The sequence below is a fragment of the Ixodes scapularis genome, unplaced genomic scaffold (assembly GCF_016920785.2).
Source record: "Ixodes scapularis isolate PalLabHiFi unplaced genomic scaffold, ASM1692078v2 ptg000460l_1___fragment_1__unscaffolded, whole genome shotgun sequence".
NCBI lineage: Eukaryota > Metazoa > Arthropoda > Arachnida > Ixodida > Ixodidae > Ixodes > Ixodes scapularis.
In genome coordinates this window covers 486,927-512,580 of record NW_024609981.1, presented here as the reverse complement: position 1 = coordinate 512,580, position 25,654 = coordinate 486,927, and the positions used below count along the sequence as shown (strand labels likewise).

The window sequence follows — 25,654 nt, the reverse complement described above, 5'->3', positions numbered from 1 at the left end:
GAGCAGTGACGACGACATGGCTCTCATGCCGCGTTTCTGCATTTCGCAGGAAATCCTGGCGTTTTTTTTTGCTCTGGTTTTTACCCTTGGCTTCTGCTTCGACCGGGATCTCGGTTCCGCTGATGTCATCTTCTGAGATCAGCAGCCACGTGTGCCTCTTCAGCAGAATCACCTTGGATCGGCCGTCTCGGATACTCCCAACCTTCGGCAGAACGGCGTCAGCAACGGAGACATCAGTTCCCGTCCCCTACTTAAACAGCATGCCACGCGAACACTACTCCAGTGGGCTCGGGAGCAGTGACGATGACATGGCTCTCATGCCGCGTTTCTGCATTTCGCAGGTGTGTAAACAATTTTCACTCTACGCTAAAAAATGCGACAATCGTTGCCTTCTTTTGCTCCCGAGCCCAGGAGAGCTGAGTGATATTGCTTGTGATTGTTTTTCGATGGTGTTATTGTTGTTGCGCTCCGGCGACGTCGAGACGAATCCGGGCCCTCTTACTCGTTCGGAGGCTGCCCTTGAGGTTGAATCTCTACCTGATGAGCCCTCCGAGCAGATGACTGTTATTTTTAACCTTCTGAAAGACCTTCAGGCCCGCTCTATTCATTCGGCAAAAAGTCAGGCTGAATTGGTCGCCGACGTAAAGTCAATAAAGGCTGGTCAGAAAAACATAGAAACTAAAATCGGTCACATCCAGCAAAGGTTGGATACTTTAGAAGAAAAAAACAAAGAAACTTGACAGTTTAGATCAAGATTTGGCCGGTGTGTTGGGTTCCGTGAAAGTCTTGACCACCCAGCATGACTCTTTACAGTCGCGGCTAGACGAACTGGAGGACAGGTCACGGCGCGACAACCTTATGTTTCAGGGAATTCCTGATTCTCGTGAATCATGGGAACAATCGGGGGAACAATTGCGGAAATTTCTTGCGGGAACTGTTGACACCCTTTCGGGCGGTGCAATTGAGCGCGCTCATCCTTTAGGGTTCTACTCGGAAAATAAATGTCGCCCCCTCATAGTTAAATTTTCAAGCTACAAAATAAAAGACAGCATACTTTCCGCACGCTCCAAATTGAAAGAAAAGAACATCAATGTTAGCGAGTATTTCTCTCCTGCTACGCGTTACGTTCGGAAAAAACTAATTGAGTTTGCTAAAAATCAGCCAGAAGCACCACCGTTTCAGCTTCGCTATAACAAACTAGTCATAAATAGGAGACAGTACACTTATGACACTGCAACTGAAACCGTGATACGACTTGCGTCAGATCATACCCCTGATAACCAACAGCCCAGTCTGCCGACACGTGGTCTAAGATAAGAAAACGCGAGGGGCAGTGGACGAATTTTATCTAATGTTTCGGTACCTTTTTCTAACATTCGGAGCGTTATTAACAAGCGTGATTCCTTAACTTCTGCAGTTGATAGCTGTAGTGACGTAATAGTGCTAACTGAAACCTGGCTGCACTCTCAGTTCCGTGATCATGAAATTTTCCAAGACGCACATCGTTTTTCTGTTTATCGCTGTGACGCATAACCCGTCAGGGAGGCGGTGTTCTTTTGGCGATATCTAAAGAATTTCCATCTCAGTGTATATATGTCCCCAGTGACTTAGAGATTGTGTGGGCTATCATGGAAGTGGGCCACAAAAGAATTGTCATTGGTGTTTGCTATCGCCCCCCCACTATTTCGTCTAGTTTTGTGAACGATCTACACGATGTAACCAACCTTGTCAGAACTCGCTATCCCATGTTACCTTTATTTTTGTTTGGTGATTTCAATATTCCAAATATAACATGGGATGGTGAGACACCCAGTATGGCCCCCTTTTCCACCTTAGCTAATGAATCTTTAGAAATGTGCTCTGTCTTTTCATTCACACAGCTTGTGAAACAACCTACCAGAACGACCTCATCTGTCGCGAACGTCTTAGATCTCATACTAACACCTCAGCCCGATCTTGTATCTGACATCAGTTATTTACCCGGCCTGAGCGATCATTCCCTGCTATCACTACACATAAACCTGTCGCGACCTAAAACCATTAAAAAAGTGAAAACTATTCGAAACTGCAGGAATGCGAACTTTGAAGCCATTAATTCTGAATTATCCGTGTTTCTTGATATTTTTTTGAAGGATTTTGATAAACGTAGCGAACAAAATAATTGGGATATGTTTGTAACCAAGGTATTATAAACCCCTAAAAATTCGGCAAATCTGTTCTAAGGTTAAAGTGCGCGAATTGAAATAGACACACGAACGACCCCGACGAGCGCCAACTTCCAACTAATTTAATGTAACACCAAACATTGTGAAACTGTCGATCACCATAACCTCTAGACAACCCCGCGCAACAAAATGAAGGTTCCTATCACTCATCACACGCCACCATCAAGAAACACAACTTATTTATTAGCGGTGATCTCTGAATACTCTTTCAACAACGCAGGGTGTACTTTGAGATGGTTGACATGGGGCATTGCCCAACCTTTGGGCGTCTTAAGCTTTGACTCGCATGCCGCACATTGCGCCATCGATGCCGTCACCCTCGCGATTCCAAATAGCACTACTCTCTCTTCACGTTGGTGACGTTTCCCGTATGTTCCTCCGCTTCGCAGACGGTTCCCCGCAATCACCTCTATTCGACGTAAAAGGGGTGGGCGAACGCGGAAGTGAGCACAGTTTAAAATGTGAGGAGTTTCAAGGGAACAGAAACTCACAGACTCTCGTTACCGCTGTCAATGGGCCTTGCTTGCTAAAACTGAAACCAAAATGAAAACCTACGCTTGCGAATACGTTCTCGAATGGTCGATTAATTTTGAATATTTGTGTTACGACGAATATTCGAAAAATACCAAAGACTTAGTTTACGAATCGAATACGAAGATTAAATGTATAACATTGGATCAATATTCAAAATTTCGAATGTAAGCCCACCCGTACTTATTACTTAGCAGTATACTATATCGCTTGTAGTTTACGTGTATGATCACTGTAACTCTCAGCCCAGTATAAGTCAGTATTCTGTGAACGGTGTGATATAAGTAATCATAAAAAAACTGGTCTATTATAAATCGAGATTTAAATTAAGTTTTAAATATTGATTTAAATCGTCGTGATTTTATTCTCCCGCGCCAAGGTGAAAAAAGTAATGTGATCAACAACACTTTATTAATATATTAGACGAAAACCATCTTAATTTTTAAGTTAGTAATAAATCTCAATTTGTTTTTTCTTTCCCGTTTCTGACTTTCTTGGAAAGGACAATACTCTTTTTATTTTGTTGTTTCTTTCTTTAGCGTTCTAATTATCCTTACGCAACTGACTAACTGGAAGGTAGAAATAAGGCTCACCGCCCTGATTGCTCAGGCAAGCACTGCTCGATGCCAGTGTTCAGGCTGATGTAAATATGTTTTCTTTGATGATTACTTTATTTAAATATGAAGATACGAAAACAAAAAGAAAGCATCAAATTATAAATAAATGATAAATGAAAATATAACTAAGAATATATTTACGCGAAATATTTGACTTAAATATTAAACTGGTTGAATTTATTGATTCAATAATTAAATATATCAATAATTAAATATTGATTAAGTTGTCTTGATTTTTATTTTCGACCCTGGTTCATACATTTGTTTCCTTCTATAATAAGTGTATGGAACAAGCTACCAAATGAGATTTTGTCCATCACCTCTACAAAACTGTTTTTATATAATTCATGCTCTTTCATGTTTACGTTTTTTCCCCTTTTACATGTAATTATAGCTGAAACTTGTGCATGCTCATGTCAAATAATCCTATATTTGTATTCTTTTAAATGTATAAGCATCCCCTCCTCGCAATATTACATATTAGGCGCTACATGGTAACCTTAATCAATAAATATATCAAAGCATACGTAGTACTTGATCTTACTTAATATTTTACAAGTGGCGCCACAAGACGAGATTAGAGAATTCCAAGACAGCGGAGTTTTATCAAGGTGAGTATAGTCTTCTCAGATATGACTTTCCCTTAATAGTATATATGTTGGATGACGGTAGGTATCATAATTAAAACGGCGCTGTATAATGTTGAGCACACGTATCGCTCATCTGGGTCTGCTTGCGTTTTATTTTTAGTTCCTATGGCTTGGGACGCCACATTTAAAGGAATGTAAGATGAGAATTAGAAATACGCTACATATATTTGTGAGCACGTGGGGCAACGCAATCAAATTGTTCGAGATGAGACCTACCAAGCAATACTTTATTGATAATATAAATATATGTCTCTAACTGTAAACACAGATGCTCTTGCCTCTTCAAGGGTTTCTGCCACTTTATAGAGTAAGTCAGCATGCTCTTAGTAAATAGTTTTGCTTTATTATCAAGGAATACGCAAAATAGCCACGTTTCAAGTTTTTTTAGCACATCATGCTGTTTACACGGCAGAGGACGTGACACACTGAGAGCTTCTCCTAAAAAGCCAGTTCTAATTTGAGCTGTAATCATCCTCATCGTAACTAGTATTGTCTGTATACTGGTCGTTGTTGTTGGTGCGGTCGTTTCGGGTGTAGGCAAGGTGGGTAGCGGAGGCAGATCAGTGCTGTATTTCCCACACTTGTCTCTGAAACATATCTGAAAATAAAATTAGACTTCGAATTAGCAAATCACCACGAGCTTTGTTTTTGACAGCAGCACAATGCAGGCTCATTAAAAAGTAGAAGAATGCAAAAATCAATTTGTGTGAATAATGGATCAGTGTTATGCATAAAAACCGTCCAAAATGTCTCAGAAATCTACTTGGCAAAGCGATCAGTTTTTTTTTTAGTATTTTGTCGTTTTAACGATTTATCATTATAGCGAAGTACCGTTTTTCAGCGTGGAGTATTTTTGCGTTAGGCGAGATCTCATAGCATAACCTTTGCAGGTTAGGCTTAAAAAAGAAACAAAAAAACGTGCACTCTTTCTCGAATACTCGACGTCTGGGCATATCGGCGTGCATTATCGGACAGTAGATGCGCCCTGTTGTGTGAAAACATAGGGGTTGTGAGGCGGTTTTATCAGAAAACACGTGAATTATTGTCAGGCCAGGCCATCAGGGTGCCGTCAGTGACCTTGTCATCGAGGAAACTACAGTACCTAAATTATTTTCGGTGAACTGATTTTTCCTGTCCATAATTTTAGTGTTCTGTGTCCATTTTTGCATTAAATTTTTATAATGTTTTATTAATCACTTTATTGAACAAACTTAAAGAAATGAATCCAGCTAAATTTGCAACGATATTCATTAGAGATGTTATTTTTATCCTTGTGTTTTTTTTTATTCTTTTTATTAAAACGTCAGTTGAGAGTAGAGCTTCTGTCCAGATTTCCACTTGTCTTTTGCCGTTCACGCTTACAACATTTGGGGCGAAAACGTTCTAAAATTATATTTCGTTTCTGTTAAATATTAACTTGACTCAGTAAGCACTTGTATTCAAGAAAGGAAGTAAGAAAAGAAGAGGAAGACTGAGAAGTTAACTTGGCTAATTGTCCCGTTTGGCTACCTTGTGCAGGGGGAGAGGAATGGGGAGATTAAAGGGGAAATCAAAAAAGGAGGAGAAAATGAAATGCGTAAAAGTTGCACGCGTCGTGAACACTAAAGACACGGTAATGTTTACGAACAGCAAGGTTCGTGGTTTATAAACGGAAGCCAGACCTGTTTCCTTAAAAGGTGAGGTTTTGAGGCTTTTGCTCTTTTATGTGGCTCGTTCGAGGCACCAAGCACCGTTGCCACAGATAAGGACAGGGTATCAAGGTATGCCAATGTACTTTTTAGTTAGCTTTTTTCTACATCGTAAACACCATAATCGCAAATGCTGTGCTCAATAGCTTCAATTAGTTCACAACTCGGACACTGGCGTTGTGGTTTGGGCTATTTGGTCAATTAAATTTTGTGCAAATGCTCGACCAAGTGTTAGTCAATGAATGGCAGTCCCCCCGACGTGGCATGTCACGATAAAGGTGGAATGATATATTTCAATCTAAGGCATAGAGGGGTGCTACTGATGTGCAGCAGTATGCAATGCATATCTTGTTTTATTGACGAAGTGTTAATTGATAAACAAAGGAATTTTATTTTGGTAGGCTTGTACTTTGATACATGAAGTCAGAAAATGTGATGATTTTGCACCAGCATCTCCTTGGGCTTTATGAATGGTAACTGATCCCGTTGTAAAGAGGATATTATATGGCTAAACTTAATTAAACAACAAGTTGAACTATCAGAACTTGTCGACCCATCATCATAAACATTACTCGTTGAAGCGTTATTACACAATATGTTACATAAGATAAGTTGCACGATCACAAATTTCTGCGTTTTTTTTTTTCCTGATTACATCTATTTCATCTATGACGTGTGGCACAGGAAGGCTGCATGGTGGCACATTTAAGTATAGGATTGCGCAAGATCATAAAGCAAATAGGGTGTAATTTGGAACATAGCCCTTTAGTAGCTAGATTGTTGCCATTTAAAGTCAATATTAGCAAAAGAAAGATTGGAATGTTTTGTAATGTTTCTTAAATTACAATTCTTACTGTTTCCAGCAATAGTGGGACTTCTACTGTTCTGGCGTGAGCCTCTACCGGTGTGACCACAGTCGAAGTACAAACCGGTAGTCCACGATAGCCAGGAAAAGAGCGTGCTTTTATACTTTTCCTTGCCTTGAGACCTGTTTGACAAGTGCATGAAGTATGGGAAGACTATACCGGAGCAAACCTATGACTAAAGCCCAATATAGCCGCAGCAGAGCCGGTACTGTCGCGCCCCATGTAATGCCCCTAATAAGGCGAGAAGAGTAAAAGGAATTTGTTAGTTTATTTTTATGTAAGCAATATACGGTCTTCATGTCAATCCCCCGCCAATGTATACACCAAGTAACACATGTGTAGCTACATAGAGAATCGTTAGCAATATCGATCCATAATACACCAAGCAAATGCGACGGCAGCTGGTTTAAGTGGAAGAAAGTTCAATACCTCGCTGGCAATTGTATTTATGAAGCTTCTTCAAAGTGATTTCTACTCTTGCCTTCGCTTGCACCCGAGTAAAGCCCGATTCCCATATGCAGTTAAAATATGCATACAATGACGCATTAACGTTGGAGGGTAACACCGGGTAGTCGAATCATAATTATATTCAATAGTGTTAGGCTTAAGACGCCTCCCTAAGGAACACATTAGGTGTCGTAGTGATGGACTGTTTCATCTTCATTTGTTGTCATAAAGATGGCACGCTTTGAAATGGAACTTTTTATCCATGCGTATAAATGACCTCCTACATCAACTTCCCCAGACGCTTGAAAGATAGCATCTCGTGTGGCACGATTGAATGTTCCCTTCACGTCTAGGAAAGCAGCGATCGGAATTTTTACTGGCGTTAGTTCCTCTTCTACAAAAGTAACAGGGTGAATAAAGGATTTTATTAAGCTGCGGCCTATACGGGAACCATTCATTATTTTCGGGAACGCATTTCATTGGAGGCTATCTTTTTTTTTTTTTTTGCCAAGGAACGATTCTTGACCGTTTCCATGCATCGTGTAGTCCAAGAAAAGACGGAAAAAAATGTAGCAACCATTTCCTTAAATCTGTACTCATGTGTATGAAGAATGCATATGTTACGCTATCCGGAGCCGAGCAACATTTGGATTTACTAATATTAGGTTGTTGTTTTTCTTGTTCCACTAGAGTGAATAACTCGTCCAAGCTCATTTTATAAGGTGTGGGTGCGTTACTCCTGTATATTCTGCGGAACCTGTGTATTTTTTACCATCCTGCTTGTTCCCAATATGGTATCCAGTGTGTAATAATAAATAAATATTCGTTTGCTGGGTCGTGTTTGACGTGAAAGAGATGAAGACTTCATTCGCAATAGATTTTGCAGAGCGTTTCATTGACAACGAAAGTGCCCGGAATCGGTGTTATTGTTGGGGAGTTGTATTAAGTCCGCCCGAGATCTTCGAAATTGTGCTAAGTGGTTTTCGGGAAACGATTTATGCCCAGAATCCTGGTTCTCGACCCTGACCAAGTTTATCTAAATGATTACTTCTTTTTTTTTTTTTTCAGCCTTCTCACCACAAGGACATCTGTTGTTTTTTTAGATCATCTTGCACGTCTTTGCGCCTGTCGTCGTTATGTGCAGAGACGTTCATACTCCGTATCAATTACTGTTCGATTGGTTTGAAAATATGTAACTGTGCGTGAATGATTTTGCAGAACAGATAATGTCATGTTACAAATCAGGAGGATTAGTCATTTGTTTTTTTTTATTTATCGCCTCGTCAAATTCCCACCGATTCATCTGTTAGAATAGGTTTTTCTCGTGTTTTTCTTGCACAATTTGTGGAATATTGTATAAGTGGGGATATGGCCAGTTCCTCATATTCATACAACTGTGAACCACGTTACATGCGATTCCAAACTCGATGACATAAACGTTAAGTCAAGGCAACTGCTGCTACCTGTACCATGTATGTACGTGGAGGTTACGATACTCAAGAGGAATAGTTTATTAACATTCCCTATATCAGCAAGCCATCTTCCATGAGGATTTATTCGAACACTCCCTATAGGTTGTGATCGACATTAAAATCGCCAGTTTTGATATAGAGGAGGGGGCCTGTAATCAGGACGTTTTCTAGACGTCCTCTGCCAAATTTTGATATCGGCGGTACTTATATGTAGGGTGCGCACTTCCCGGTGTTTATTTGTGGGAAAAATCGGCGTATGTTTTTCGGCGTTGATTTATTTCCGAAACACCGGTGTATTTCGGTTGAACGTCTCACGACGAGGCTAAAATCTGTGATTATCGGTGGAAAAAAATGCAATTGATCACGGACAGAGAGTTCCAACTTTATTCACATATTTTATACGCTTATTTTCGAGGAAGCATCTATTTCTCACGCTTGGTTCTTATAGTAGATGCAATCATACTTCGAGAGGCTTGCATCCGTCATGGCAGCACGTTCCTTGCGGTTCGCAACCCGCAATTTTGAAAACGCACGTTCCACATTTGCGCTGGACACAGAAATCCCAGAATGTCCAGCGAGGCTTGGGACAGTAGTGGCCAGTCAGGTAAATGAAGTTTCCAAAATAACACTGGATCAACGGTGCTAGTCACAGCCTACTGGCGGTAACAAAGAAACTCTGATTTTAGGCCACTCAGCTTGCGCTCGTCTCGGAGGACCAGCCGATAGATACTTTCATAGGGCACAAATCCCTCTGGCAGCTCCACTTTTATGCACGGATTAGCAATTTGCACGCGGAACCAGAACGACGATTCCTCCATGATGAAGGATGAAAACCCCCACGCCAACGAAACCTTTTTTTCGTTTCCCCAAAAGCCAATGGAAACTAAACAGATAACAATGAACGCATCTCAGTTCTCAAAGGTCAGTAGCCCTGTACGACACGGATGTTGGCAGTGTCTTCCAGGAACCACAGCAACCTCTGAATACGTTGCTTGCACCGACATCACTTGGCCAGACACAATGGGGAAAGCGCACGTGAGAGCGTACCTTTGCTGCTATAATTTTTCCACAAAAAAGGGGGTCATGGGAGACACAATGAGGGAAAGGCGTGTGAGAGCTTAGGTTCCACTGCGTTAACTAGACGCTTTTTACCCCCAGAAAGGAGGGCGGACTGACACCACGTGCAAGCCATGTATAGACACTGGAAGAATGCAGGATCCACGAGATAACACGTTTGACAAACCTCTAGGGGGAAGGGTTTCACTAGGTCGGTGTTTTTCAACCGGTATTTTTTGGTTTTAACCAGGACGAAAATATCAAACCACCGGTGTTTTTCGGTTTTAACCGGTTTTGTATTTTCGTCACCGACGGATGTTTATCGGTGTTTTTCGGTTAAAACCGGAAAATACACACCCTACTTATATGTCGCAATTATCGGGAAAAAGGGGGAAATTTAACGAGCAGAAAGCTCGCGCTAAAGAAGCAGCTTCCATATTCCGTTTCACCTGATGTTGTACCGCAGAGTGCCGCCGAGATAATCCCTAGAGCTAGAAGCTCACCCTTGTAGCGTTTCCCTCGGTACATCATAAGGTTAAACATAGTATAGTCTCAGCATAAGGGTGAACTAGGGTGCCTTCATGTGCGCTTTGCTAAGGGTGGAGACATCTGGCCATTTTTTAACACACTTTTTGTCTTTTTCAGAGGCGCGTACAAGTGTGTTTCCCTGCACGCGTTTGTAGCGCCGACTGTGGTATGGTGACAATTTGTTTTCGTCGATTTCTTTGCATTTTACCCGTGAGGGCGTGCTGTCGGCATCGGGTGCTACAAAGAAAGCCGCTATATGTTTTAAAAGCAACGCAAGTTTCGTCGATGCACGAGGCACGCGCAACGTGCAGCACATAGTGACACAGCTACAGTGTACTAGAATACTTCGGTAGTTTTGGGACCGAAGCGACTCGGCAACGAGAGCTCGTGGTGGCGCGTGTATTAACAGTTTCTGACGGCGCTGTAGTCGAGTTACCCAGAAAAAAAAAAGGGGGGGAGCGGTGGCCGAGTGCGCTAAAGCGCACACCCAGCTCGACGCGCGTGGAGCGAAAGCTCGCGCTGCAGAACCCAGGGATCCTGGGTTCGAGCCCCACCCCTGCCCGTTTCGATCTGGATGGGCATCGTACCGGCGTGCGGTCGTGTATCACTACTGCGTGGCGCACGTTAAGACCCCAGGCTAGCGGTTGTACTGCACTGGCTAAATTGCTCATCTACAGCGTGTGACTCGTCGCAACTTTAAGTGGCTTACCAACTACACGCTGTATAAATATCCCCACAACCCAATTTTTTTTTACCCAGAAAAAGTCGCTCAGCTCGCCACGTTTGGCGAAAAATGCGTTCTTTTTTTTCTATTTTTCTTTTAGCGTGCGCGCGTCGGGAAGTCGTCCATGATTTTATAGGTCCGTGTGTTCGATCAAAATATGTTTTGAATCTAGTGTGTTCTGATTTTGCGGACGGTGAACGCGTAAAGCGTGTTAAGCGTGTTTCACATGCAGCGGTTTTGGCCCTAGAGCGGCGCGATTTCTTCCTTCGCGGAGCTCTGACCAGCACCAGCGGTTGAGCGGCACGAGCACCGCGACGGCAAAAATCGCGCCGCTCTAGGGCTAAAATCGGTGCATGTGAAACACGCTTTAGGGTAGCGCCGAAATGACGTCGACGTAACGGCGACAGAACTCTTGCTGCGCACTTCGTTGCCAAACGGGCTACATTCGAGTGAAAGGCGTGAAACGGCGTTCATTTTTGGTGTTCGAAAGGACGGAGCCACAAAAATATCTGGGAAAAAAATTCTGCAGTAATCGGACAAGCGTCTTGAAGAAACAAGCGCTGTCTGCGAGCTGCACTTCAAAGCCCGCTTCATCCTTCGAGACTACGTCGGCGGAAAGGAAGTGATGATTCGTCGTGGTAACAACCCGCGTTTGCGCCACGAACACCTAGTGGTGGCCCTTCCTCAGGACGAGATGAAAGGAAGCGGAAGGCAAATCAACCAGAGCTCATCGGTGCAAAGCGTTCGGGACTCGCTCGGTAAACTGACCAACTGACCCGTTGTCACCAGCGGTGAACAGCGAAGCTCCTTCCGCGATCCCACAAGGAATCGACCGCGACGCACTCGGCTTTTGAATTTTCTAACTCCGTACTTGGCTGTTCCCAAGTTCAGAAATTTTCGCGGTGTTGCTTATTCGGAGACTGCTCTTGAGCCGAAGTTTAACAAGATCAGAATCGGAAGGGCGGTGCTCTTTTGATTCGAGAACTTCCCTGATGTGGTATGCCAAGTATACTTTAAGACGACTACTTGGTATACCAAGCGCACCTCATGACGACTGCGTCACTATTCTACGCATCATTATCATAACACGGTTTCTGAATCAAGAGAAGAAAGGCAAACATTTAGCGATGAATTTCGCGAACCTCGTTGCCTTTTCGCGAATTTTCGAAATCGTGTTAGCCTTTAATATTGACTCCTTTTGAAACTGTAATTGCAACATGGCCAATAAATCCGTAATGAACAAGTTAACTAAATGATTTCGGTTAATTATTAAACATTGCAACGGTTATTCGTCCATTTATTGTCCACCGAACCCTAAAGGTATAAGTAAAGACAGCATCCACGTATCTGCCCCCTCCTTTATTTTAATCTGTAAAGTTATGTAAAAAATAAAACAAAAGCACCTTGTTTATCTGCGTGAACCAGGTACGACCCATGTGGAACCATTGGTCTTTAACTTCGAATACCCAGTTCAAGCGAGACTTACCTGGCTGTCCGAAAGCTGCTGTCGGTTAGATGTATATTGTTATGGTGTTTCAGATGGTTTACTCTTAAAAGGACAATGCGCTGCATACTGTAACCATGTATTTCAATGCCGTGCTGTAAACTATTAAAAATTTTACCTTGCCTGATTTACGTGTGTTATTTCCTGCTCTAAATAATGTGAAATAGTTGCTTGTTTTTCTTTTTGATCTTATAAAGAACTACTTGTTCAGCCGACGTTGTCGCAGTTTTTGGACTTAAGTTCAATAATAAAACGCGTGATAATATAAGCCATTTCTTACAAGTGAACGTCGGGTGGTCCTCGGATGGTCGTGACAGCCATGAAGAAATATCAGGTTATCCTCTCTTTTCGCATAAATGAACATAATATTGAGTGACAAGGGAAGCGAGTTCATTAAGGTCAAGACGAAAAAGAATACGGGCAGAAAAGAGGAGAGACGTTAACCTCGTGTACTTAAAGATAGACTAAAACAATCTTGGGCATTAGTGCGTGCCGTATCGTTCCACCATAAAATAGAAAAAAATTCTTCCGAGTTTCAGATATTCCCGCCAAATACATAATGTTTGGGCTTTTGCAACCAAGGAAATGGGCATTTCATTTAAAATTCCCACCATTGACGAACTGAAAGTCGCAGCTACTTCTACACTGAAACAACTTGCAATCCGCTTCTTGAAAGTCGCAATTGTTTTTTATGTGAAGGCAGAGTAATGTAGCTTGTACCGTCCAATACGTAAAGCATCATGTTGCCAACGATCGTGCCGCAGCGTAATTGATGCCGCGGTACGACCGCTGGCAGGTCGTAGCTGTATCAAAATTCCTATGTGCGCTCTGCCAAAGCGGCACCGAAAATTCACAGTTTCGCGCTTGCAGCCGCGCATGCGCACATTTTTTGGGGAACACGCCGGTGTCGACACCTCTCGTGATCAATACCACGCGCCTCAGGCGAGCCGCTTCGGTCCCAACACTACCCAAGTATTCTAGTATACTGTAGCACCGCGGAGCACTGATAGAGTGTACTAGAAGTACATTCTAGCACTGAGCTAGATTTCAGACGCCATGTTCTTCCCAGAAAGGGTGAGCGGCACGTGTCTTGAGCATTTCTACAACAATGAATGGCGCCAATTTTCCCAGGATAGAGGTGCTTTAAGTATAAAGGGTAACATCACCCTAAACAAAAGGACATTGAGGCACCCTAGGGTGAATGGAATATAAGCGTTCCGCACATGCGTGACGCCGCCATAACTGTAGTTCACAGGAGGCAAGTTCCAGAGCACGAGGCACCTCGTGTCATCTCCTGTTCCACAAACGCGGGCCAAATCGTTCCTGCTTTGTTCCTGCTTCTGCAGAGAGCGCGTGAGGGGCCGGCACGCAAAACGCGCTGGGCTCGAGCTTCTAACATTCTAGCTACAGTGTAATTCTAGCATTATCGGCCGTCGGGTTTGTGCAACGGCCGATAATCATGGTGTTGATTATGGCTGCGCCCAAGCGCCACCTAGAATCTGTCACACTCCTCCTTCATCCGCACGCACCAGCTGATGTTCTGCCCATGTTCATGGTGGGAAACGCACCACGGTTTTTTTTTTGTCTTGTACTCCTCCTTGGTATTGGGGTGCTAGGGGCAGCCATGCCCTGAGACGTAGCTTGGGCCGAAGCGGCCAAGACAGGCTGTGAGTCCACCACAGGAGACCCTTGAATAGGTGCAGCCTCGACAGGGAAAGTGGCCTGATGTGCTGCTTCTGTTGATGCTGCGGTTAGAGCAAGATCAGGATATTCTCATTCCTGGTGATCTGGTGTTTTAGTGACTTGAGCGAGATCCGGACGCAGGTGCTCTTGGTGACGCCTCCAACACCGGCCATCTGATCGTGTTACGTCTATGATCTGGTCGTTCGGCGTCTCGATCACCGTTGCCGGGACCCATGGCGGACCCCGACGAAAGTGGCCTACATAAACTACATCTCCTATCCGGGCAGTCGGCACCAGCCGAGCGCTCTTGTCATGCGCCATCTTCTGCCTAAGCGGCCTTTGTGACAGTGATGATCTCATGTCTGGATGCAGAAACGTCAGCGCTCTCTTCAACCTACGTTTCTTAAGCAGTTCTGCTGGTGTAGATCCTGTGGTCTCGTGCGGTGTAGTCCTGTAGTTCAACGTGATGCGGGCCAGCTGACGGGCGAAGTTACCGCTAGCGGCTTTCTTCAACTTGGACTTAATGGTCTGGACGGCACGCTCCGCAGCACCATTCCATGCTGGGTGTTGGGGCGGCGTTTGAACGTGCCTTATGCCATTATTTTGTAGGAAGTTCCTAAAAATGCCGCTGACAAATGCTGGCCGGTTGTCGGATATGATAAGGTCCGGCAGCCCGTGACTTGCGAACATGAGTCGTAAGCAAGGAATTGTGGCTTCTGCTGACGGCGGAGACAGTGGAACAACCTCGATCCATTTCGAGTAGGCATCGACCACGATAAGCAAGTACCGATTGTTAAGTGGTCCTGCGAAGTCGATATGCAGCCGAGACCAAGGCTTCTCTGGAAACGGCCATGGCATTATTGGTAGTGGCCGCGCAATACGTTGGTTCTCTTGGCATACACGGCATCCTCGTACTGTCGCAGTAATATCATCGTCCGAAGATGTCCACCAGACATGGCTACGTGCCACGGCCTTCATTTTAGCGATACCTTGGTGGCCTTCATGCAGAAGTCGCAGCACATCTGGTTGAAAGACTCCGGGAATGACTACCCTCGACCCCAAGAGTATGCAACTTTCTTGCACAGTCAGCTGAGTTGCTCGGCCTGCGTACGGTTTCAACTCTGGGTCGTGCAGCTCAGCTCCAGACCACAACGCCTCTCGAAGCTTCGCCAAGGTCGGGTCCTTTGATGTAGCCTCGGCCACAACAGGCGCAAGTAACACCTTGAGATAGGCGTTCTCAAGCATGAGCACCTCGGCTGGCCGCTCGATGGGGTGCGCAGGGACAGGCAGTGGCAAACGGCTGAGGGCGTCTGCGTTCGCTATGCTTGTACCAGGCCTGTATAGCAGCTTGTAGCGGTATGCAGACAGCATCAGCACCCAACGTAGGACACGCGGTGAACAGGTCTCGACCACAGGCTTGTCCGCAGCAAGCAGTCCCAGCAAAGGCTTGTGATCTGTGACAGCTTCAAAGTCACATCGCCAGAGGTATTGCCGAAATTTGGTCACGCTAAAGATGAGGGCCAGGGCCTTCTTATTGAGCTGGCTGTAGTTGCGCTCAGCTGGCGAGAGAGTTCGAGAAGCAAACGCAATCGGCCGCTCAGCGCCTGAATCTTTTCGATGAGCTAGCACAGCCCCAACTCCGTACGGTGATGCATTACAAATCTGCTCAACAGCTTTCTTTGTGTCATAATGCACCAGCACCGCGGCAGAGAGCAGCAACTCCTTGCTCTTACGGAAAGCTTCTTCTTGCTCAGCACTCCAAGACCATGGCGTTTTTGCCGCCAGGAGACGATTCAATGGGTGCAGCACACTGGTCAAGTTTGGCAGGAATCGCCGGTAAAAATTAACTAGTCCCTGATAGCTTTACAATACTTTGACATCCGTAGGCCTCGGTGCTTTCAGAACAGCCTCAGTTTTCTCCGGGTTTGGTTGGAAACCCGCCGAGGTGACGATATGGCCCAAATGTTCAACCTTGGGAATCAAGAAAGCGCACTTGTCTAGCTTAAGCTTCAGCCCAGCTTCCTGCAGACGATTTAGTACCTTTTCTAGGTTCTGCAGGTGATCTTGGTCATTCTCGCTAGTCACAAGGATGTCGTCGAAATACACGACGACGTGCTTGAGATCGTGCAACAGGTTGTTCATTTCGCGCTGGAAAATCGATGGTGCCGAGGTCACACCGAATGGCAGGCGCGCGCATTGGTAAAGACCGCGAGGAGTGTTGATGATGACCAATTTTGAAGATTTTTCATCCAGCGCAGCTTGTAGGTAGGCATCCTTCAAGTCCAGCTTGCTGAACTTCTTGCCCTCACTCAGCTTGGCACACAGATCTTCTACCCGAGGAATCGGGTCCTTCCCAGGCACAGTCACAGGATTTACCGTCACCTTGAAATCCCCACAGACGCGAGTCTGTCCACTCCGCTTCAGGACCGGAACAATAGCGCGTGGCCCATTCCGACGTCCTCGCGGTACGGGGGACTCCCTCCCGTTCCATACGCTGTAGCGCCTCGTTAACCTTGTCGAGCATCGCGAACGGAACTGGCCGAGGCTTGAAAAACCTTGGCGTGGCGTCGTTTTTTGTAGTTATCCTTGCAGCCACGCCCTTGGAAGTTCCTAGGCCATCATTGAAAACACTCGAGTACTTAGCGACGACATCTTGAACAGACGTCGCCACGTTTATTTCTTTTGCCCCACGCAACTCAATGCCGAGACCCTTCATCCACCCCCGCCCAAGTAGGGACGGACAGGCACCCGGAACGACGTACAGAATGTCCTGGCACCGGCGGTCTCCAAGCTGTACGGTTGCAGCGAGGCTTCCGCGCACAGGAGATAGTTCACCCGAGTAGCTCTTCAGCATGACGCTTGACCAGTCGAGCCGCAACGGCGGGAATCGTTCGCGAAGTGTTTCTTCCGACACGACGGACACGCTGGCGCCCGTGTCGAGTTGCATCAGTAACGGAGTCATGTTCACCGAAACTTCCACCCGGAACGGCTGACCATCGACTGCAGGGGCTCCAGTTGCCACATCTCGTAGGCCTCCGGCGGGGAGACATCCCTCACGCTTCGCCCACGGCTTGGACCGATCGTTGCGGCCTGGTTGGCGGCGCTCGGCCACCGAAGCTCGCATTCCCCTTGCAAACTCGTGAAAGATGGCCCTTGCCCCGACATTTGTGACAGATGATACTTGCGTGACGACACTGGGTGGCGAAGTGCTCACCCCCATAGCGAAAGCAGAAAATGGCGCGAGTCCTTTGTGTCCATTTTGATGCAGCAGCACCAGTAGAGGTGGTAGAAGCATCATGCGACACTGCGTTTTCAGCCGTAACGCTCGGCAGTCTCGGTGTCGATAGCTTCTGCGAATCCTTCGTCGCTGCTTCCACCGCGATGGCAAGTCTTCTTCGCGAGGTCGAGGGTCAGGTCCAGAAATTCCAAAAGCCGCCGCTGTGTCGCCTCATCATTGATCCCCACGACTGTACGGTCTCGCAACATCCTGTCACGGGACACGCCGCGCCGCATTCGTCCGCAAGTTTGCTTAGCCCGGCGAAAATATCTGCTACAGGAAGCGAGGTGTATGAAGACAACAGCAGTCCAGTGTGATGCGGAAGCAGTGTTCCTCAAACGCGGGCCAAATTGTTCTTTCTTCGTTCCTGCTTCTGCAGAGCGCGCGTGAGGGGCCGGCACGCAAAACGCGCTGGGCTCGCGCTTCTAACATACTATAGTCGGATGCAACCTAAGAACAATCTTTTAGCTCCACCCACAAGCGCATTGCGCTCATCTGAAGTGCCTCCGCCGTCGAGAAAGTAGTTCGCTAGCAACGTTGCTTTTTCTTCCTCCAGGAAACCTGTCTTAAACTACTACAATATTTATTTAATTCATTCAGGACATTTAAATAAGTTAGAATACGTTTTTGTCAACGAAATAGCTGTTTAGTCATCATACCAACTCGCCCAACTTACTACACTTCTGTTTAGTAAAGAAAGAAAGAAATTCATGTCCAATGTACCGTCTTCCCAATTCATTTTCTGTCCAAGATACTGTCTAACATACCGTCTAACATACCTCTCAGCAGTGCTAAGCCTCGCGCCCGCTTCAAAATTTTCGTTGGCGATAGCGTCGCTGGATTCTCACGTTGTCGCGCAAAAACTGCTGCAAACGCAAGCCGATACCATCAAGATTTCGTGGCGTAACCTCGGGCACGTAAAACACGGTGCAAAAAAGCAGAATAATTGTCACGAGAAACTATAGCATCGCGTTGCTAAGGCCAGCAGCCATGTTGAGCTTTTTTCTTTTTCAAAAGGATCGCGATTGGTCCACAGAATCGTGACGTCATGAAAACAATTGGCTGGCGTTTCTCGGCGTAGGATTACATTTTCCTCTGAGAGGGATTTCCGGTTTTTTCTTAGCTTGCAACCGACTATAGCATTATCGGCCGTCGGGTTTGTCCGACCGCCGATAATTATGGTGTTGATTATGGCTGCGCCCAAGCGCCACCTAGACACTGTCACAGTTAGGTGTCACCACCCTAAGCCAACGTTACTAAAGCACTCAGTTGTGAAACTCACGCTTGAAACCTGGACCGTTCACGTCCACCGAGACCAAACTGGATACGATAACAGCGCTGCGATTTAGATACGAGTCAAAATATGAAAGTTGACTTATGTAGCTACGGCGAAATGGCACTGCGAAATGGCGCCACCAATTGCATGGCTCGACCTGAACCAATACGTGCAGCGGTGCAGTTCCCAGAGTGGCCGCTGCGGGAGAAATGGTGGCGTTGCGATCGCCTTTAGTTTGGTTCTCTAGTACGAATCGGAGCCACCTTTACAAAGCAGGTACTACGGCAGTTTCCCAACTGAGTTGTTCTAGTAACGTTGCCCTAAGAAAAGCGCACATGAAGGCACCCTAGTTCCAACGTTACTAGATTACCACAGTTGTTGAACTCCGCGTAAGGGGGTACCCCCCTAACTCATTTCGGTCCGCCTCCCGTCGTTTGAAGCGCCATCTAGGTTGCCGTTTGATAACTGTGTGTTCCATAGAGTTGTGTGGAACGCCATCTAGACGCCGTAATTCAAAACGTATGCATTCCAAAGAACACTGCAGTTACCATAGCAGCCGTCCGGCATGTCGAACAACGGGAGCCGAGTAGCCGAGTCATGGTGAGTGAGGGGAATAATGCTCGTGTAAGCGGCGTCTATGAGCAGTTCCGTAACTGAGATAATCTAATAACGTTGCCTAGTTCTCACGAGCGCGCAGATCACTGTTCTACCTGCGACAAACGGCGCGACGTATCAGCTTCACCGCCAGTGCATCTTTATCTCACAAGTGCGACGCATGCACGCCGCGGCACCAAGACGCGCGGGTGTGCAGGTTGACTCCGTACTCTCGTCAAGCTTCAGCTCGTGTTCTGCTTTGGGCGGCTCACGGATCCAATGTCGATGATGTAATCCGCAGGTCCGTCTTCTAGTGACATTGGATAGATGCATACGGCTCAAACCATTCAATCGGGCGGCGGCTTGCGCCACCCTGCTGAAGTTTTTAAGTTAAACAATTAACTTCGACCCATTTTAAAAGCGAATGAATGTTTACAAAGAAATTTCTTTTGCCCTCTTTACAGCAACTGTGGCCATCTAGTGGGCACTGCACGGCAATCGTACCTCCATCTTTACTGCACGAAAATTGTGTATAAAGATGAATGTCAAAGCTTGGGTTCCTTCATGTAACTTTGGTTAGGGTGCACTCTAAGAAAAAACGGGTGTAGTCGGGTGTATCAGCAGCACATGCACCCCCTTCCTGAAAAATACACCCTCCGCTGCCGAGCCAGTGTATTTGTGCACCGACAATGAGCATCCTCCTCTCCCTTAAAAACCTCTAGGTGTATCAGTGCACCGCCACGCGCCCCGACCAGCGTGTGCTTGGAGGCCCTCTTGGGGGTCACTTTTTGGTTGGGCAGTTTCTTAGGAAGTATGGAACTGTTTTGTTCACTCGGAATTGACAGTAGAGTAGACGCTATGCTTGTTTTAGGCCAATCGGGTCTCTGGGTAGGATCACGTGACTACAGTCTCCAAGCTAGAGATAAGGCAGAGCACGGCACCTGCCTGAAGGCCAAGGCCACGGGTAGCATCCACCGCACTATTAACTTTGGGTCGAACTTTCAAGAGGATATAGACCAACACGCGGCCCTGACGTCAGGCAGCTGCGGTGGCGCTGTCGACGGCACTGCGCGTGCGCAGACGCTTCACTCCACCCGAGTTCGGTTTGTGCGCACGCGCATTGCCCACACCTGGTGTGGGCAAACGCGGGCTTGTTTGTAAACAGCGTGTCGGTCTATAGGGGATAGATCCTCCAGCTGTGTTCATTGTTGGGATAACCCTGAAGATAAGCCTTCGCGAGGGCAGCCACTTTTGGCCTTGGAGGAGCTGCTATTTAGTATTTTCGTATACTCCTCTCTTTTCTTTCTCTCCCTAAGCTGAAAGCGTGGAAGAGGCTACGCAGTCGTCGGACCAATGAACCGGAGGCTTTTTTTATCCCTTGAGTCCGCTGTCTGAGCGCGGGTAATGGCAGGATCATGATCATGTGGCAAAGGTTTCACGGGTGACGTGGTAGCTCTTTCCGATCCGGGAATGTCTGATTCCCGGCCTAGTTTCTTGTGTGCTGTGCTGGGACCAGCGGGGCTGCCAGAGATTTCGTCCGTGACAACGTATTCGAGTGTACCAAGTCCAACGTACATCGGCAACAAGCGATTTCTTCAAAAAAAGCCCAAGGAATTCATGTGATGGGTTTAGTGTTCGGTTTGGCAAATTACTTCTTCTGCCACATCGTGTTGAATCTTCACAGATCCCTTTCTTTCCGTGTTTGTGTTTGTGTGGTTCTGCAGTGCCCGTGTCAACATCTATCTCGGATTACATATTTCAAGTCCGGTATTTTCATCGTAAGTGCCCTGCAACCTACTCCTATGCAGCTATTGACTGTTTCGTTCCGGATTACGTCTAAAATTAGGCAGCGCCTATTTCCTAGCAGCCGGGAGAATAATTTCCCCGAAATTCTATCGGCAGTCGCCTGCCATTAGCTGTTTACAATCATGTGATAACTGCAGGTGACTTTCTTATTCTCCCGGCGTTTTGTGAACACGCGTTTCATGGACACCTTTTCGTTGATACACGTTTCCTAGACACGTTTCGTCGACACTAACGTTTCACCGTAACTCGTTACGCGAAATACACGCTGTAGGGACATATCGTCGCGCGTGTGTCTCTGAGGCGCGTACTCACCGACCCAGCCAACCCGTTCACGTCGCTTCGTGGCGACAGTATGCGGCGGCTCATTAAAAAAATGTTTACCCTACCTGTGATACCCGTATATATCACCTCGCGCATATAGTCTGCGGCAACTCATTACAAAAAAAGAGATGAGGTGCTTATAGAGGAAAGCTAACCTGAGCTGTCGATGAAACGTCGTTCGATGAAGTGATTATATCGCCAATGAGTGACGACTGCCGGCACGATTTCGGGTAAATAATTCCGAGGGCTGCTGAGAAAATAGACACTACCTAAGAATCATCCCGGTTCTTGTTCGCTCAGTAATCTCCTCACTTGTGTAACAGCTTCGTAGGCACATCTTCATATATCACAGATTGCTTGCGCGTTTGTACTTGTTTACGGAATAGGATGTCTAATAAACTTATAGATTTGAAAATAATCCATTGTGTCTGTTTACCTGCCTTTTTGCAACCATCTGGGCGCGTACATTTTTTACAGGTTTCCTTGAGGTGGGTACATCATTGAATTAGGTGTATATATGTTCCATATGAGCGGGGTTGGTGTAAAAGACGGTGTAATAGTAAACCTTGTTGGCGGGTGTATCTGTATTCCCTATGAGCGGGGTGGGTGTAAACAACGGTGTAATAGCAAACCCTGTTGGTGGGTGTAGAGTAGGGAATACTTGTACACCTTAAATTGGGGTGTACCTGCACACCGAAACGACAGTGAAGGTGTAAGAAAGGAGTAGTGACACACCCCAGTATGGGGTGTATCTGTGCACCCCTAAATGCTGAAGGTGTATAATAGGGTGCACATATGCACCCCTAAAGAGGGTGTATATATGCACCTCGTTTTGAGGTGTACTTGTACACCTTTATGGGTGTAGTATATGTGGCAGCACTTACACCCCCTGTGGGTGTACCCACTACACCCTTTTTTTTTAGAGTGTGATGACATCTGACCTTTTGATTCAAAACACTTTTGTTTGTTTTTTTGTTCCTGAGTGCGTGAAAGCGAGTCTCCTAACGAGCTTTTGGCATTTTGCATGGGTCGTTTTTTTTTGCTGATGTTCCAGAGCGCGCGAAAGCGCGTCTCACAGTCCAAGCTCTTGGTATTTTGTTACCAATTTCTTTTCTATTTTTCTAGAGAGCGCGTGCTGTCGGCTTTGGACTTCATTTCACTTTAACCGCTCATTCACACTGGAAGCGGATCCGCGCTCGCAAAGCGGTTGCGAAGGCGGTTGTATAAAGATCCAGTACAATTGCACGCGCACTTGACGTCATCGAGTGCGCGTGCAATTGTACTGGATCTTTATACAACCGCGTTCGCAACCGCTTTGCGAACGCGGATCCGCTTCCAGTGTGAATGAGCGGTAAGTGTGAGCATAGCAGTAGCTAGAAGGGCGAGCTGCTCTTGGCGTCCTTTCCAAGCATGCACGCTCGTGTGGTACAAACACTCTTCAGGGCCACATGCTCGCGCTTGCAGCCCTAGTTGTGTTTGGACTTGATTGGTTGATTGATTTATACTTATTTGACTCAGGAGAGCCGCGGCGCCACAGAAAGACAAGTTGCCCATTTCGCGAAGGCCTGCGGCACGACTTCTGATGATGATAAAATGGTATTGTACCTATGAATGGTATAGGTGATGATGATAATGATTATGATGATGTTCGAGGTGATTACAATGACGATGGTATAAAAAACAGGGCGAAGAGCGTCAAGCCTAGCAGTGATCATTGCAACAGCGGTCTTCGGGGAGCCGCCTTGGGCTGCTGACTTCTAGCAGGCAGGTCTCGGGCACCTGGCGAGAGCTCCCTACGTGCCTAGCTTGCAGACGAGCCGACCGAATCTCCGGTGATGCAGAGAGTCCAGCACCCCCGTGGTAAGGATCCAGGTGTTGGCTGGCCGGCAGTCTTCGCAAAAGCGGATCTTGAAATCTCTCAGCTTGCAGTCGTGCTTGTAACACACCAGCGTCAGCACTCTGTCGATTGAAGACATGATGCTCTCTGACGATGTAAGAACACGTATTACACTTAGCTGGTTTGCTCTTCATAAGCTGGAACGAAGTATACAAAGCATAGCATCTTCCTAAACTAAAGAACATTGAGGCACCCCAGTGTAAGCTGTGGCGCAGCTCGGGAGAGCAAAGAAGGCGCCGCTCGAAACGTTTGGGTTTAATGCTCTCAAGTTAAAACACACCGGCCAAAAGCCACTGCTGAGCCTTCGGCTAGTACCACTGAAATTACAGCTGAAGAATACCGGACCGTCCTCTCCGTCTACCTACAGATAAGTTGAGCTTCAGTTTGGTATTTCTGCACATAGATCTGGCAGCTCGGTCATATTGAGTACCAGACTTCCGAGACATCTTTGAGATGTATTCGATAGCCGGGAAATCATCAAAATAGGCCAGTTTCAGGTGAGTCACCTGAAACTTTTGTAAAAAGGTCAAATTCTGCGTAGAAGGTCGAACGTGCCTGATTATCGCAATAGACAGCAGAGATGTCAAGCTCAAGCTATTATGGCCTCCCGACCACATTAAAGATCAGCATCTCGAGAAAGCGCTTCCACCATTTGGTGCAGTTTGTTCCATCGTAAAAAAAGCGGAGTTGCGCCGGAACGGAACAGACGGAGATGATCAGGAAAGAAGTGACCTTGACGCTTCGTGAAGGAATGAACACGAGCCAGCATTCATATCAGCTCACATTCTTTGGCTGCCAAAGCTTCGTGCGCGCGACGGGCCGTCATCTATTGCGCTTTTAATGTTATTGAATATGTCACAATCATCGTAAGTGTCAAACCGCACGATTTAGGGAGCGCCGTCGTTCTGGGTACGCTTCGAGTGAGCGTCATCACTCCCACTGCTTCGACAAGAGAGGTGATCACTACCACTGCCTCTAGAGAGAAAACTGAGCTGGGAACATCAACACAACATCGACACAACAACCCCTGCCCGTCAGCTCTGAGGTGATAGCACGTATCGATGGGCCAGGACCTATAGTACAAGACGACTTCATTATGGAATCGAAGTGAAATTTCTCAGGTGGCGAATTCGTTCCCGGGGCCATGTTTCTAGGGTCCTTCGCTGGAGAATACATCGCAATTCGATTGCATTCCGACATCTCTTTGAAGAGAATAATCCGCTTATTAGGTTGGCACGACCCTCATTCTCTTACTCGGCCATCAGTTGTAGGAGCACGAGGCCTCCTTACTTCCTTGTGCGTAGAAAAACGCTGTTCTCCCTTTTCCTGCGTCCGATGGGCACGACCAACACGCTGAGCATCAGTGGCCGTCCCTTCTCTTTGGGGATGTCCGCTTCATTCCTCTCCTTTCACCCAGGAGGCAATGTAGACGACCGTAGGACGTTTTGCAAGGGTATGACTTCTGCCTTATTCTCCTTTCTGAGTCCTCATTTGAAAGCGTGCCCTTAGCTGAAAGCTGTGGAATCCTTGCACAAATGTGGACAGACGCGCGAGCTTCTTGCGCTCGATTGCGCCTCGGCTACACGAGCCCTCGTGGAGCAGGAGCGTCGCGTGATTAAAAAAACGTTACTGAAGTTTAATAACACACGGTTTACGACCAACAGTTCACAACCCCCCGGCCACAGTCAGGGTGAAAAATACGTATAGGCTTGGACATGTTCGGGCGACGGAGCTGCCAGAAAGTGTCTTCCCCTTAGTTGCAAGCTGCGCCACCAGACGGCTCTTCGAAACACGGCAAATGGCAGCCATTGGCGGGCCCGGTTTCCCATACTTCTCTATGAAACACATGCTTGTTTTTAAGGCAATTTCCTGGTTGCGCCACGTCATGAAAGACTTGGCACTTGCGCTACGCGTGGTACTTAGACACTGCTTCGTCACCAGTTCCGTACTTCAATGGCGGCAATAAACGTTTTGTGAACGCGTTGAAGCGGTCATATCTCTGGCGTGACGTTCCATCCGGTGTTTGTCAAGGACAGAGCGGATGATCCTAGCGGAAAAAGCGCACGCTGGGAACGAAACACTTTTTTTTTATTCTATTTTCCACAGTTGTGCTGTCTAAAGCCCCTTGATAAAGACGGTTTTTTACAAGTACCGCCAACCATTGCTGTGGAACCGCGCGAGACGCGTGCTACGAGCGGGTGCTCCGCCGCCATTCGTTTCCTAGGGCCGCTCATTTCAGTGCTGTGCCGCCATACGCTTCCAAGGGCCGCTCGAGACGCGGGTCTCGTGCACTCGCGCATTTGACGCTACTTGCACGACAAACGCAAACATATCGAGGGGCTTTAGTGCTGTCTGGACGGTGGAGAGGCTGTTGGCTGAGCCCACTCGGACGCACGCCAGGAGGACTTTATGTGGTCGATGGCGTCGCAGCGTTCGATGTCCAGCGTGTCCTTACCTATATACCAAATGTACCCCCTCAAAAAAGAATTAGC

General features: G+C 46.6%; 1 protein-coding gene across 1 annotated transcript in view; it reads right to left on the bottom strand.

Annotated features, from left to right (window-relative positions):
• Nucleotides 1–4,016: 4,016 nt before the first annotated feature.
• The window catches only part of LOC115313557 (venom metalloproteinase antarease-like TtrivMP_A), a 104,784-nt gene continuing 83,146 nt past the window's right edge, over nucleotides 4,017–25,654 (bottom strand). Inside the window, exons 14-15 of the mRNA XM_040213698.1 lie at nucleotides 4,240–4,621; nucleotides 4,017–4,132 (exon numbers count right to left, since the gene is read on the bottom strand). Coding sequence (XP_040069632.1) covers nucleotides 4,017–4,132; nucleotides 4,240–4,621 — 498 coding nt within the window. The remainder of the gene's footprint in view (nucleotides 4,133–4,239; nucleotides 4,622–25,654) is intronic.